This window comes from Danio aesculapii, chromosome 7 (genome assembly GCF_903798145.1).
Source record: "Danio aesculapii chromosome 7, fDanAes4.1, whole genome shotgun sequence".
Lineage (NCBI taxonomy): Eukaryota > Metazoa > Chordata > Actinopteri > Cypriniformes > Danionidae > Danio > Danio aesculapii.
The window spans coordinates 55,514,119-55,529,063 of record NC_079441.1 but is presented as its reverse complement, the minus strand read 5'-3'; the positions used below and the strand labels follow the sequence as shown (position 1 = coordinate 55,529,063).

Genomic DNA, 14,945 nt, shown 5'->3' with positions numbered 1-14,945 from the left:
AATCAGTTATTAGAAATGAGTTATTAAAACTATTATGTTTAGAAATGTGTTGAAAAAATGTGTTAAACAAAAATGGGGCAAAAATTACTGGAAGGCTAATAATTCTGACTTCAAGTGGAGATGAGGTCATGTAGAATTTAATGTGTATTTATTGCAATACAGTGAATGAACTTGTGTTTTGAAGATCATGCCTTCATGTGTATTGTTAAAAAAAACTGCCAATAATTCAATGAACACATTTATTAGTAAGAGCCATTAATAACAGACCATATAATCTCTTTCCATAATACAATTTATAAAATTTCCATCAACAAGTTACATAACAAACATAAAATGTAAAGTCTTTCTTCATCAAAATGGATTATTGGGTCTGCTGTTATTATTTAAAAATAATAAAATAAAACGGAAACTGCAAGTGCTTGATGTAAGAAGTGCGTTTTGGTTACTGTATTTGTTCTAACTGTGTCTCTCTTCTTCACACTAATTTAATGTGTAACTGTTCCATGCACTCTCAGGTTATCGTGGCAGCACAGGGTTTTTTACTTCACCTTTCCTCTCTAATTTATCAGAGCCCATTGGTTGTTTCTCAGTTCCTCTATTGGTGGAAGTTAGTCGCTCTTTTGTCCATGACCTTTGAACTTAGCCATAAAGTTGAACGCTCCTAGGTATTCACCGAGCAGCACACCCACTTTAGTGGGTAAAAGACTGTGACAGAGTAAAAACAAAACAGAGAGAGAGCAACTGTTATACTTGCACACTGAAGGAAAAACACACACAAATTAGAGCATTTTAAAGAGCTAGTTCAACCCCAAATAACTCATTTTAATTTCAAAAGCATTTGAGAGATTTCTATCCATCTATTAAATTCACTTAAAACTCTTGACACGTGTAAACAGATTTCACATTAATGAAGTGGCCAAGTCTTCTGCAGAGATGTTTGCTTTATCCACCTTGTTTGTCACATATTTGCTATTATTGAAGCTAACATGTCTGTTTATTGGTGTCATTGCCTTTTAGATTTGTTAGCCGTACAAAAAAGCTTGTTATGCTGCTTGATATTGCAAACTGAAATCTCAGTTACCAGTTATACTACTTTGAAATTGTTCTTGTTATTTATCTATAGTAATTGGAAGGCTTGGACATTCGTCATATTGACGTTGTACCCCAACATCGTGGGGACATTGGATTTTGTTTGGAAATGAAAATTGGGTTGATGTTAGAACGTTAGAGCCGACGTCAATGTCCAACCTAAAATCAACCAAATATCAACGTCTAATCATGTTACAACTTGACGTTGCGTGGACGTTACTATTATGACAACTATCAGACGTTGGATTTTGGTCACTTTCCAACACAACCTAAAATCAACCACATATTAATGTAAATTGATGTCGTTATATGGACGTCAAAATAACGTTGTCCTTAGAAGATGGCTAGACATTGAATTTTGGTTACCTGACATCATGACTTAAATCTAACACAATATGAACATCTTATGATGTTGTGTGCCTGCTGGGAGTGATCAGAATTCCTTTTGGCCTATATTCACAAGTGATTAGCAAACATAACAGGAGCTCAAACACACCTGCTTGATGTGTGTAAACAAACCTCATTGGTTCCTGTGGGAGCTCAAACAAATTGATGTGACTCTCAGTCAACTGCATAGGACGTGTAGTCATGCTATAACTTGTATGACCATGATTATTAATGCTTTTTAATGCTTGTAGCATCCGTTTTTGGCAAACACACTTTTAATGGAGGGATAGAAATCTCTAAAGGCCAGCTAGCTGTCAGGTTATTTGTTTGGTGTATTCCATACGTCACTTTTAATTGGGCTCAAGTTGGCAGGAGTTTGCCCAATTGGTTGTCATTAAAATAGAGCACTGTGACTGGCTGTTCAGCAACGAATCAAAGCGCAAAAACAGAAACTGAAGTGACAAAAACACACATGATATTAGGGAACACAAAGAAAAGCCGGAAGCCCTTTTGTTGCATTTCTCAAATATTTCCAAAGGATATGGATCATCAGATTATCAGACATATTTGCTTGAGCAAATCCTTCTGTGGTGAGCAAGAAGCACTGTGAAATGGTGTGTATTTTAAACGCTCCTTTGTTTACGGTTTCAATGTGTGCAGCACTAGTTCTGGTTTCCGTTTGTGGAATGACAGTACAGACTACCGCCACCTACAAGTATGGAAAGATACATCTTCTAATGCAGGCGCAGAACATACGTTCTCGTATCCGTCGGCTGTCATTCATTTAGTGTATTCACATTTAGATTTTTGATCAAGACGTTACAATACACAGCTGACATGAAGTAACAACACAGTCAGTTTTTGTCACTGCTAGTTCTTTGATGTTGGCTTGGTGTGTTTCAGGCTTAAGATTTAATTAAAAATATTTTAATTTGTGTTTCTGAAGATGACCAAATGTCTGGTGGGTTTGAAGCGAGTGAAAAAAACTACAGAAATTCTGTTTAAGGTGAAATAATAAAATTTTTGAATTATTTGTCTTAAACAGCAATATTGTGATTTATTCTAGAAGCCTCACATGTGTCTTACACACTATTTGTGAAGAGACAGATGATTAGGCCCACATGGAATCTACGCGGATTTGTAGCCCGTCGCTGAGTCTATTTCTTTACTTGTGTAAATGTATGTAAATTTATATTTATTCAGTTTTAAATTATTTTCGACTAATACTAATTTCATAATAATATTGACTAATATGAAAATGTTCCTATGACTTATTTACAATACAGTTTGTAAAGTCATATTTTCTGTCTCTTAGTATATCTATTATATGAGAGACTTGCTTTGTTTACCAAATAAGTGGATCTTTTTGGATTGTATTTGCATTGTAAACATTAAATAAAAGTTAAAAAGCTATTATTTGTATACCTTGTGAAATATAGTGATTTTATTATTACTGGTGCAGTTACAAATACAAATTCCATTCAAATGTTGTTCCTTTTGAAAATAATAGTCTATTCTTAATTTATTTATTAAACCTAAAATCTAAATTTAAAGGTTGGTTTCATTCTAATGCAATCCGGGGCAACTGTTCATTCATTTCTTACAGATAACTTAACATCAATAAATGCCATTTGCTGCATTTATTGCTTTTATTGACATGCTCAGCCAGTGGAAAATATCATGACACCAGCAATGCAGTCTTTTATGTATGTAGAATGGTTTAGTCTGTATATTATGATTCAAGCTTACCTTAAACATATTTGAAATTGGGAAAATGAAAATCTATGTATTTGCTTTTGTGATCAGCAGCAACAGCTATGTAGAAAAGATAATCACAATAATCAAATAATTTTGTAAATGTAAACCATTAAGCTTTGTTTTAATAATGTACTGTTTTTCAAAATTATATAAATGTAAATTAATAAATGCTGCTCTTTAACATCAATGTCTGCATTTTAGTAAATTAATAAATGCTGCTCTTTAATATCAATGTCTGCATTTTTGTAGTGAAATATCAAAGGAAAACAGATCTTCAACACTGAGTCCAGTTTGACTTACTTCCTTAAACCGATGATGATGTAGATGCTCCGAGGCATGTAAAGGTAAACCTGTTCTCTTCGAACTGCATCCACAATTTTCCTACATGCATAATCTGGGTCAAGAATAGGCATGAGTCTAGGCCATCTGCAAAATACACACATACACAACACCATGACCACTAGTTTTTGTGCTGACAAATCAGTTAAACAGGTTCCTTTTCAGGTATTTATTTAATTTGATAACTGTTTTTTTTTATCTGCTCATAGTCCTAATCACAAATAAATCTATTTTATCTTATTGCACTCACAGTTCAAATTTGTGAAGGTTTAGAGTAAAGATAAAAGTGGACTAAATAGGGTTTATCCAAAGATGTCTGCGGTTGGCATTAAAAGCAGTGGTGTAAGGTAAAAATTAAGTTTTCTATTTTTGGAAATAGAATTTGAATATTTCGAATTTGGCATCCTACCGCACAACATGACATGTTTTCTATTGCAACTGGTCTTTTTTTGCAACCGGAACCCCGTGTGACGTCATGTGTGACGTAGGTTGGTAATTCCTCTATTGGCTACCCAAGGGCCAAAGGGGAATCTACCACTGAAATGACAACATCGATTAAAACATTTTACATCTTCCAAGGTTTTCAGTCATTGTGTGTTAACATCTAAAAGTTTTCACCTTTACTTTTTTGCCTAAATTAGAAATATATTACCTGTTTATGTTAGTTTAATCATTACATAAATAAATAAGTTTAAAAATAGATAAAATAGCATTTATCTCTGTTTATCAGTAGGAATATAGCTATCGCAAATATTCAACAACAATATTTTTCCACACATAGATTTCCACATTTTTATCGTGCAGTCATAGTATTAAAAACGAAGACCATGAACATAACACACATCTGGTGTATTAGGATTTAGGCAATAGTGCAATTAAACTTTATCTCCTTTAAACACAATACTTCAATCATAAGAAACCATAATCAAATTCAATTATATTGAGTACGGCAATTTTAATTGAAGTAAACAGGATGTAAACACCTTAATCACTTTTTTCACTGATCTCACTATAGTGTGTATGTGCTCAAACAATAAACTGAAAAAATACACACTGCATCACATTCTTCTTACATTTCCCTAAACTTCGGTACACAAAACTGTCAACACATCTAGCTGTGAACATAGTTAGACTTTTGTCATTAGAGGTACCTAAAGAAATGCACTTCAGTCTATTTAGTGTGTTTAGTTTAGTCTAGTTCATTATCAAAATAGTATTAAAAATGTTACAGACATTAAACATTGATATTAGACTGATTTTCTATTTCCATAGAGCAGTTTACTCTTACAATCATTTAACAAATAGTGCTCTTTTGCTTGAACACATGCGTAAAGGCTCATTTGAAATAAAGGATCAAGTTTCAGTCTACACCTGACACCAACAAGGAAAAAAGAAGTCTTGATCAGCATTGGAACTGATATTTGAGATTGGTTTGAGACATCCCTAATTATAACTACCAATAATTGTGTAGTACTCTTTGTACATGTCCAAGGTTGAGTTTTCTAATAGCAGCGTAAGCCTAAGTAGATCTGTCAATGGCTTGCACAAACATGCATGAAAACCATCCATGTGTTGGGCATTTCTTCTGCTTAATATGTTTTTTAAGCATTAGTTTTTCCGCTGAGCCTTTTTGTGCCTCAGGCTGTTGGTAGGTGCTTCATATAGACTTGTCTTGATTGCTAATCCAATATGAGATGACGATTATTGGGTTAAATGTTAAGGATATGACTCAATATAAAATTAAATTACAGAAGTTTGGAAAGTCGAGTTACATGCATTTGCACATGGAACTGCAACAAGTATTTGTAAACTTGCATGTACAGAACACTCTTAAGAGCCAAGATGCATCTTTATCGGGAAATGTAACCCAGATCCTTGGTGGACCTGGTAATATTAAACATATGCTACAACTATCATATAGACTTTTCACATTTGAAATAGTCAACACTTGGACATTCTAAACCCTGGGTGAAAGGTTTAGTAGGAATTTGGCAAGACTTTATTTCGATTGTCCCTATTGCACATTTTGTTGACTAAAAGTTGCATTGTAACTACGTGCCAATTACTTCTCATTTGAGTATTAGTAGACTGCCTGCTTAATATCTGTTGATACTGCTCCTTTAACATACATTTAAAACACTATAAGAAACTTTGCAAGTACATTTCAACTTACACTAACCCTAACCTTAACCTAACAGTCTACTTATCGTCTAATGAGAATTAGTAACTTAAATTCAACAAAATGCTTTAAAGAGACTATCAAAATAAAGTGAAACCGGGAATTTGGACAATATTTTTGTTCTTTTTCTGGACTTTGAATGTCTCAGGACCATTGCTGCCTATGGAGGATGAGAGAGTTCTTGGGTTTCATCTAAATACCTTAGTTTGTGTTTTGAAGATAAAATTAAGGTCTTCATGGATAAGAACTAGGGATGCAATGATTAACCAATTTCACTATTATTAATTCATCACGGTTAATTAATCATAAAGGCTTCTCAACACCGTGTTTCTGCACTGAACAAAACTGCTGCAACTAAACAATGTTATGACAGCTGTGCACCAGTTTAAAGTTCTGAGCTTGTACACTGAGGCGAATACCCATGCACACTTTGGCTATGGCTATTAATTAAGGGTCGTTCACATACTGCGTTTTTAGCACGTGCAAGTTTGTTAGTTCCAATGGAGGCACGCGGCTTGTGCGCACATATTGGGAGGCACAACACACTCATGCTTTCCAGGCGCACCTATTTGAAAGAATTCCACAAGCGCATCGTAAGTCACGTGACAATAACTGGACCAATCAGCTTCATACTTTGTATGGAATATACACATTTCTACTTCAAGGAGAAAAAAAAAATACAAAATGAAAAATATCAAACAATTTTGTAATATATTGATCAAGAGTGCCTTTCAGACAGAGGTTCAGCAGCCTTTGATTACATTTGTTTTCTTTAAAAGTGAAATACTTTGCAAATAGCTTAGATTTACAGTAGACGAATACTGTTTTTTATTTATTTTTATTTTTATTTATTTGTTTAGTCAGTGTTTATTTATTTTCAGAGTAAAATTATTACTTGTTTAAATGCCAAAAACATTTTTTTACTTATTTTTAAGTCCAAAGAGAAATGAACTATTGTTTGTTTTGAATATTATTTTGTGCTGTATTATTTGGTTACTGAGCAGCAATAAATAACACTTTAAAGTATAAGAAGTTTTCATGTAATGATTTTCTAAACTAGTAGTGTTTTGAAATAATTGAATGCATAATAATCATGATAACCATGATTATTCCTCAAACTAAAAAAAGAATTGTATCCTTAAAAAAACTAATTCTTTAAGGATATTCTGCACAAGCCTTCAAACTGGCATCATGAAAAAAGAAATGACATTCCAGAACTAAAGCTAATTTTACATTTGATCATAGAATAACCAAGACAATCTTTTTTTTCTGTTAATTAACATATTGTTTGATCACCTCAAGAATAACAATGTGCGCTACCAAAGTAAATGGTTTTAATCACTAAATCCCAAGTTAACGTTTGGTGCGACACATAGTGGTTAGCACTATCGCCTTGCAGCAAGAAGGTTGCTAGTTCAAGTCCCAGCTGGAGTTTGCATGTTCTCCTTGCATAGCGCGAGTTTCCTCCACAGTCCAAAGACATGCAACATTGATGAGCTGGATAAAACTAAATTGGCCATATACGTGTGTAAATAGGGGAGTGTATGGTTCACAAATTAGTGTACTTTCAGTGCTGAATTGTGGCTGGAAATGTAATTGGTGGTTCATTTTGCTTTGGTGACCGCCGATAAATCAGGGACTACGTTGAAGGAAAGTGATTGAGTGTTAACATTCTTCTTTGCATATTTGAAATAAGTGTCAGTGATGGGACTCACAGACCTGTTTGCATAAAGGCTATAGAGCTCAACATTCATGTTGATTGCAATTTTTCTATGGCATTTTTCATACTCAAATGCTTTGATGACTTTTTATACAAAGCGTTGTTTCTGGTTGTCAGTTTCTAAGCATGTAGTAATGACTCTACACAATTGCCATTTATTTGAAAGATAACCCAAATTTTACACCAAGTGAGGAAATATTTTAATAAAAGTAAACAAATAAAGTCAAATAAAATGAAGTAATAAAAATGTTTTATAAATATCGGTGTATTGATATTGCACTATATTTCACGGACTGAATTATTAACATGGTGTAGGCTGAATGAGAAAAATGACCATTGAATTAGATTGGGTTTTATGCTTTTGGCAGCTGATATTTTACTGCACCATGCAAACAGTGGCCTGCACACTCCATGTTTTCGTTGTTATGAGCATTTAACATTCTAGAATGTATTTTACATCCTGTCCAGGTTGGCATATCCATGATTAGCAATTGGGCATGATTTAATTGCTCATTAAAAGTTGATAGTTTTTGCAATTTTCCTAACAAAGCATGATTGCAGGGCTAGTTTCATTACCTTATTTGCATTTACCATTGGATTCCCCCTACTCTGTACAAACAAACCTACAACCCACTTTTTGGTAGTGACACTGAGCAACCACAGGTTTCAAATATGCAAACACTAGGCCATGCTGAGACTAAGAGATAAGCACACAGACACACTCACAAAACACACACAAATCTGAGAGCTGAGTAAGAAAGCTGAATTACATGACCTCTGTCATATTCTGCCTCTGATACATGTCCGTCCTTTTCTCAGTCAAACTCATAATTTGTTTTGTTTCATAACATGCAGCTAAAGTTAAATGTCTTTGATTTTTAATAATTTATCAAATATTTAATGGAGCAAGGTCATTTTCACAGCATTTCCTATATGTTTTATTCTTGAAAAAGCTTTATTTCTCTTAGTTCGATTGGAATAAAAGCAGTTTTATTTAAAAAAATATATTTAATATAATATTAGCTTCTTGTAAGAAATATATATTTTAAGATTATCTAAAGAACAAACAATTGTACAATAACTTGCCTTATTAAAACTTGCCTACTTAACCCAAAAACCTAGTTAAGTCTCTAAATTGCACTTCATGCTAGTTTTCAAAATAACAAGTCAAATATTATGTCCTGTCATCATAGCAAAGACAAAATAAATTAGTTACTAGAAATTGGTTATTAAAACTTTCTTTTCAGCTTAGTCCCCCCATTAATCTGGGCTTGCCACAGCGGAATAAACCACCAACCCATCCAACGTATGTTCCACGCAGCCGCGTTCCACCCACCACTGGGAAACATCCATACACTCTCATTCACACACATACACAATGGACAATTCAGCTTACCATATTCACCTGTACCACATGTCTTTGGACTTGTGGGGGAAAACTATTAGCTTATTAAAACTATTAGGTTTAAAATGTGTTGAAAAAATCATATCTCCGTTAAACAGAATATTTGAAAAAGAATGAACATTTCACAAGAGAGCTAATAATTTTGCCTTCAACCGTATAACTGTAAAAGCCCTCAGAGAAAAGAGTTTTTCAACACCTTATATAACAATGTAATCTATGTTAAAGTACTCTCCATTGACATTTGTGTTAGAACAGCCTCTGGGTGCACACACACTTATCTCCACACTTAACTCAGATTTACATCCCGTCAAAAGCCTACGGATGATAAGTGAGCAGCAACCACAGAAAAATACAAAATCACTCTGTGCTTATCATTTATCATTTCCTTCCTTGTTCTAGCATTTAATATTCCTGGCAATGATTAAAAACATTACAAAGGTTACGTTGTTCTTATTTGTATGCATTGGATTAAAGCATTATTCTCATGTGGGGTCCCCCAGGGCTCCATCTTAGGGCCTATTTCTTTCTCTTTAAATATGCATCCTTTAGGTTCCATTTAAGGAAGTATAATATTTTGTTTTATTGTTATGCAGATGACACAAAATTACATCTGCCATTAAAACAAAACTAGCCAAATTCTACAACGGCACTTTTATGTTTTTTATAAAGTAATTCAAGTCTGAATTTAAAAAAAAACATTTTTAAAAATTCAATGAGATGAACACTAAAGCCATCTTGTTTAACTCAGGGGATGCACGTTGGTCTCCTGACATGGATTTGAGGTTTTAAACCCATTTGTGAAGCCCTCTGCAAAAAAAGCGTGGCTGTTTTAATGGATGGTGATTTTAGGCTGAATAAACATATTAATTTGGTAATAATTATTCTTATTTAAGCTGAGGCAATTCTTCAAGATCAAATCTTTTCACTCTTACAAAGATTTCGAAAGAATTATATGCATTTTTATATCATCTTGATTACTGTAACTGTCTCTATTTAGGCATTGGTCTGACCATAGACCCACCATAGAGTACAGATGGTTCAGAATGCTGCAGCTCCTTTGTTAACAAGAACACAGAAGCGGGATCATATTACCCATTTTGGCTTCTCTCCAATGGTTCCCTGTTCATTTTAGAATCGATTTCAAGATCTTAACATTACATTTTAATGGACTAAACGGTCTAGCACTATCATATTCTGACTTAATCCACCCATATGCTCCATCGAGAGGTCTTAGATCTTCTGACCACTGTTAATTGTCTCTCGTGTAAAACTGAAAAGCAGGAGGTACAATGCATTTGCAGTACTGGTTTTTAAATCTATCTTTATAGTCTGCCATGTAACACGTTGTGAGAGCTGTTATTTTATTTTACTCACTATTTTTTGTATTTTTTCTTATCATTGTATTATATTTCATAATGTCTTATTATTTTATTTATTATTATTTGATTGAACTGATACCTGTACAGCTCTTTAGTGAACACCTGGTGTTCTTTGACTGTTCTAAACTTTGACTTTGAAAGCTAAAAAAGGTGTGCTAAATGATTACTTTCTTTTCCATTCTACTGTTAAAAGCTGAGTTACACTTTTTTAAGACTGATACAACTATGTCTACAGGTTTATTGTGGAAAAGGGTGTGCTAATCAAGACACCCTTAAAAAATATGTTTGCTGTATGTTCAAACTACTTATAAAAAATAAGCTGAAACAACACAATTGTTTTATGTTCAATCCAAATTAATTCCTTCATGTTCTCTTGACACAAATTGATTGTGTGGAACCCAGCATTTTTACAGTGTAGAAAATGTTTGGTTAAGTAAGTTGGAAAACAGTTTAGTTTATTTTTGAAAAGCAATTACTTACTTTGTGTTGGCACCGTCAAACATGCCAGTGTTAATGAAAAATGGGCAGACTATGGTGGTCTTCACTCCATCACAGCCTGTGGCCAGCAGCTCTAGTCCCATTGACTCAGCAAATCCAACTGCAGCAAACTTACTTGCACAGTAATCTGTACAGAATACCAAAGCCCACATGTCATTTAAAATGTGCACTACCTTCAAAATAAAACATTTGTGTGACTGAGAATATATACCTGCCAGTCCATTCACTCCAACAAGTCCAGCAGAGCTTGCAATGCTCACCAAATGCCCATGGTTTCCAGCAATCATTGCTGGCAGAAAAGCCTTGTATGTCTAAGAGGGGAGATAAAGTCTATTTATCTGTCTATTTTGTTTTAGAATATTTAAAACATTTACATTTTTAACAGACTTATATTTTAACAACATCTTTAAATTGTAACCTCAAGATCATTGGTTAACAAATAAACAAACCTATGTAACCATCCAAAACCCAAAATCTGTTTATGGATATACCTTTGTTTTGCTTAATATTTTTATATAGTGCTGTCTCTCTTTAATGTTCAATATTATCTATTAAAACAGGCCTACTTATAAGTACCACACAAGTTTGGTAAATGGCAAACTACCATAGCAGTACAGTTTTAAATATGACCTCACTTCTGTAGGGTATTTATTGTGTAGGTCACAATAAATAAAAAGTATAGGTTTGATAAAAGAATTTAGCATGTTAAGCTATAATGTTTTCTAGCTTGAGATAAATATGGTAGAATCATTTAAGAATTTCATGAAATTTTAAGATTCATTTCATCTGTAAAAGGTTTATTTTTTGAAAGATCAATTGAATTAACAGTTTAATGACTCCCTAATAACACAAACAGACCCTTGTTTATGATTTATCTTAATATATTGGCATGAGCCTAGAGATATATAGTCTTAAAGTCAAAACTTTGTTTGTATGAATGGCAGGAATTTACTTTATTTACAAAACATTTACTTAAAATATAAAGTAAATGGCATATCGGCAGCATGGTGGCGCAGTGGGTACCACGATCGCCTCCCATGGAGTTTGCATGGAGTTTGCAAGTTCTCCCCGTATTGGCGTGGGTTTCCTCCAGGTGCTCTAGTCTCCCCCATAGTCTAAAGACATGTGCTATAGGGGAATTGAATAAACTGGCCGTAGTGTATGAGTGTGAATGTAAGAGTGAATGGATGTTTGCCAGAACGGGGTTGCAGCTGGAAGAGCATCCGCTGCATAAAACATATGCTGGATTAGTTAGCAGTTCATTCCACTGTGGTGACCCCTGATTAATAAAGGCACTAAGCCGAAAAGAAAATAAATGAATGAATGGATATAAATCCATATCTCTATAAATAATAAAGTGTTAATTGAGTTAAAAGATAAATAAAATGTAGGGAGAAAGGCAAACAACTTTATACACATTTAATAAATTACAAAAATATTTAATAAAAATAAAATAATATATAGTAAATAAAAAACAATAACAAGTAATTGAATTGTAAGTGAATATATTTAAGACTTATTTTTTGAATATTTTGTATAAGATTTATTTTGAATATATATTTGAGACTGGATGGATAAAACATGTTCTTGGCCAATATTATTTTATATATTACCTAGTAATACTTAATTATTTACACTTCTTTTGAATGTCATTATCTGAATGTAATATATCGATTATTATATTATAGCATAATTTCAATTTTGCTATTTTTTTTGTTTATTGTTAATTAAAAACCATAACATTGTTAACCCGAAAAAAGAAAAGCCACATGAGCTTCATATGAGCAACCACATGTGAAATATGTGGTTTTGAACATTGTGTAATCCATGTCTACATTCCCTCACATATTTACCAATTGATTTTAGCACATAAAGCTCATGAGATTTTTTCCTGTGGGTTTTTTCTATCATTAATAATATCCATTTCTGATAATTCTAATAATATCCATTCCTGATAAAGTTTTTACGAACACACAGGTTTGTTTACACATTAAACTCATGACCCTGAGAAAAGGGAATTGGTCCCTCAGGACAAGAAGTTGTAATCATAAGAAAGGTTTCACTGTTCCATCAACAGACCACGAGGCCTTGTTCCCACATGATAATGATTTCAAACAGACAGACAAACAGATAGATAAAAATGATTGATAGACAGATCTATGGATGGATGGAAAGATACACTGTAAAAAAGGATTAGTTACCTAAATGTGAGTAAACATATTGACTTAAAAGCTAATTTTACCTTAAATAAACGTAAAAAGTAAACCCATTTTTTATGAGTCTGTAAACCTCATAACTTTTATAATTATCCACATAGTTTGTTTACTTAATACTTATAAGGCAGCAAGTTTACTCTCTTTTTAAAAAGTAAATTCAACTAATCACTTTTTACAGTGTTGATGGTGTAAAGCTTTTACATACCCAGAAATGTGCCAGACTGTTGACCTCCATAGACTTCTCTATAAGCGAATCAGGAGAATCCATGAACTTCTTCCCCGTAACAATGCCTGCATTATTTATCAAAATCGTGACATCACCAACCTCACGCTTTACCTTTATAGAACAAAGGGAAGTAGTGGTGAAATACACTGGTTCTTATTGGACTGTCAAAACATAAACTCACTGATTTGGAAAATGTACTGTTACCTTAAAGTTTTAAATATCAAAAAGGTTTCAGAATTAGGATTTACACTAACAGTGCAGTACTTACTAATAAAGAAAACATAATGACATAATGAAATAAACTATTGTACATGTCAGGTTCGTAGCCATGGGTGGGGGGCTTCAGGTGGTTCAAAAGTCCCACCCCGACTGACAAAAGTGCAAAATTTGTCTCATACATGAGCTTAGTTGTGCTATTTTGACTGCTATGACATCATAATTTGTCAAAATAACCCATCGAAGAAGGCTCTAATGAAAAATTGTCAAGCTTTGCGATTATTGTTATTATTTTTAATATTATTATTATTATTATTATGTTTTCATTTTTATTATTCAAATGGACAAATTCTGACTGAGGAAAGTAAAATGTGCTGGCCAGTTTATTTGTCTAATAAATGACGATAGACCACATATTTTTAATTTAAAACTTTAACATATTATTTTTTTGTAATGATTTATGATGTAATAAATTTGGATTAAAAAAAAAATAAGTATTTATTTCATGGTACTTTATTCCAAATCTTTAGAAAATATTTTTGGTACATCAAAAAGTGTGGTTATGATGATCATCCGACAAGCTAATCCAGCAAAATGTAGTGCTCAAAATCTCACTAAAATGCAGTATTTAAACCTAATAATTAAATAGAAAACAAGGCAAATAAGTGTGAAAAGGTCCACTTTTTGAGAAAAAAGAGCCACTCTTTTTACCGGGCTGCCTACAGGCCTGCATGTATAGTCAAGCCCGAAATTATTCATACTTAGGGGGTATGAATAATTTCGGACTTGACTGTAGGTCCACTGAAAATAAACAATATGCATGTGAGCGAGAATCATAATGTTTATGGCATTACAAATGTGATGCCACATAAAACATATGAGTGTAACTGACGTAACAGTCTTTTCAGGTCTTCAATACAGTCACAGCAAACATTTTTAACATGTATAGGCTATGTATGAATAAATGAATAGTTGGTAACACTTAACAATAAAGTTCCATTAGTTAATGTTAATGTATTTACTGTACTAGCATGACTAAACAATGAACAATACATTTATTACAGCATCTATTCATCTTTGTTAACTTTAGTTAATGAAAATAAAGTTGTTCATTGTTCCCAGAGATGGGTTGCGGCTGGAAGGGCATCCACTGTGTAAAACATGTACTGGATAAGTTGGCGGTTCATTCCGCTGTGGCGACCCTGGATTAATATAGGGACTAAGCCGAAAAGAAAATGAATGAATAAATGAAGTTGTTCATTGCTAGTTTTTCTTGTTAAAACACTCACAGTGCCTTAATTATAAGGTTAACAAGCATTGGACTTTAATAATGCATTAGGAAACGTTGAACTATGATTAATACATGTAGCCTATGAGTATTGTTCATTCTAAGTTCATGTTAGTAAATACATTATAACCTAACTAGCATTAACGGAACTGTAAAGTGTGACCAAATAAATAAATAAATAATTTAACACAAAATACACAGTAGCCTTCAACAAAGTACTTTAACTACTCATCTATGCATGCATT

The 14,945-nt window shown here is 33.1% G+C and overlaps 1 protein-coding gene across 1 annotated transcript in view; it reads right to left on the bottom strand.

Annotated features, from left to right (window-relative positions):
- Positions 1-225: 225 nt before the first annotated feature.
- Positions 226-14,945, bottom strand: part of sdr16c5b (short chain dehydrogenase/reductase family 16C, member 5b) — a 15,474-nt gene continuing 754 nt past the window's right edge. Inside the window, exons 3-7 of the mRNA XM_056462200.1 lie at positions 13,176-13,307; positions 10,966-11,065; positions 10,737-10,881; positions 3,535-3,660; positions 226-705 (exon numbers count right to left, since the gene is read on the bottom strand). Coding sequence (XP_056318175.1) covers positions 609-705; positions 3,535-3,660; positions 10,737-10,881; positions 10,966-11,065; positions 13,176-13,307 — 600 coding nt within the window. The 3' untranslated portion in view covers positions 226-608. The remainder of the gene's footprint in view (positions 706-3,534; positions 3,661-10,736; positions 10,882-10,965; positions 11,066-13,175; positions 13,308-14,945) is intronic.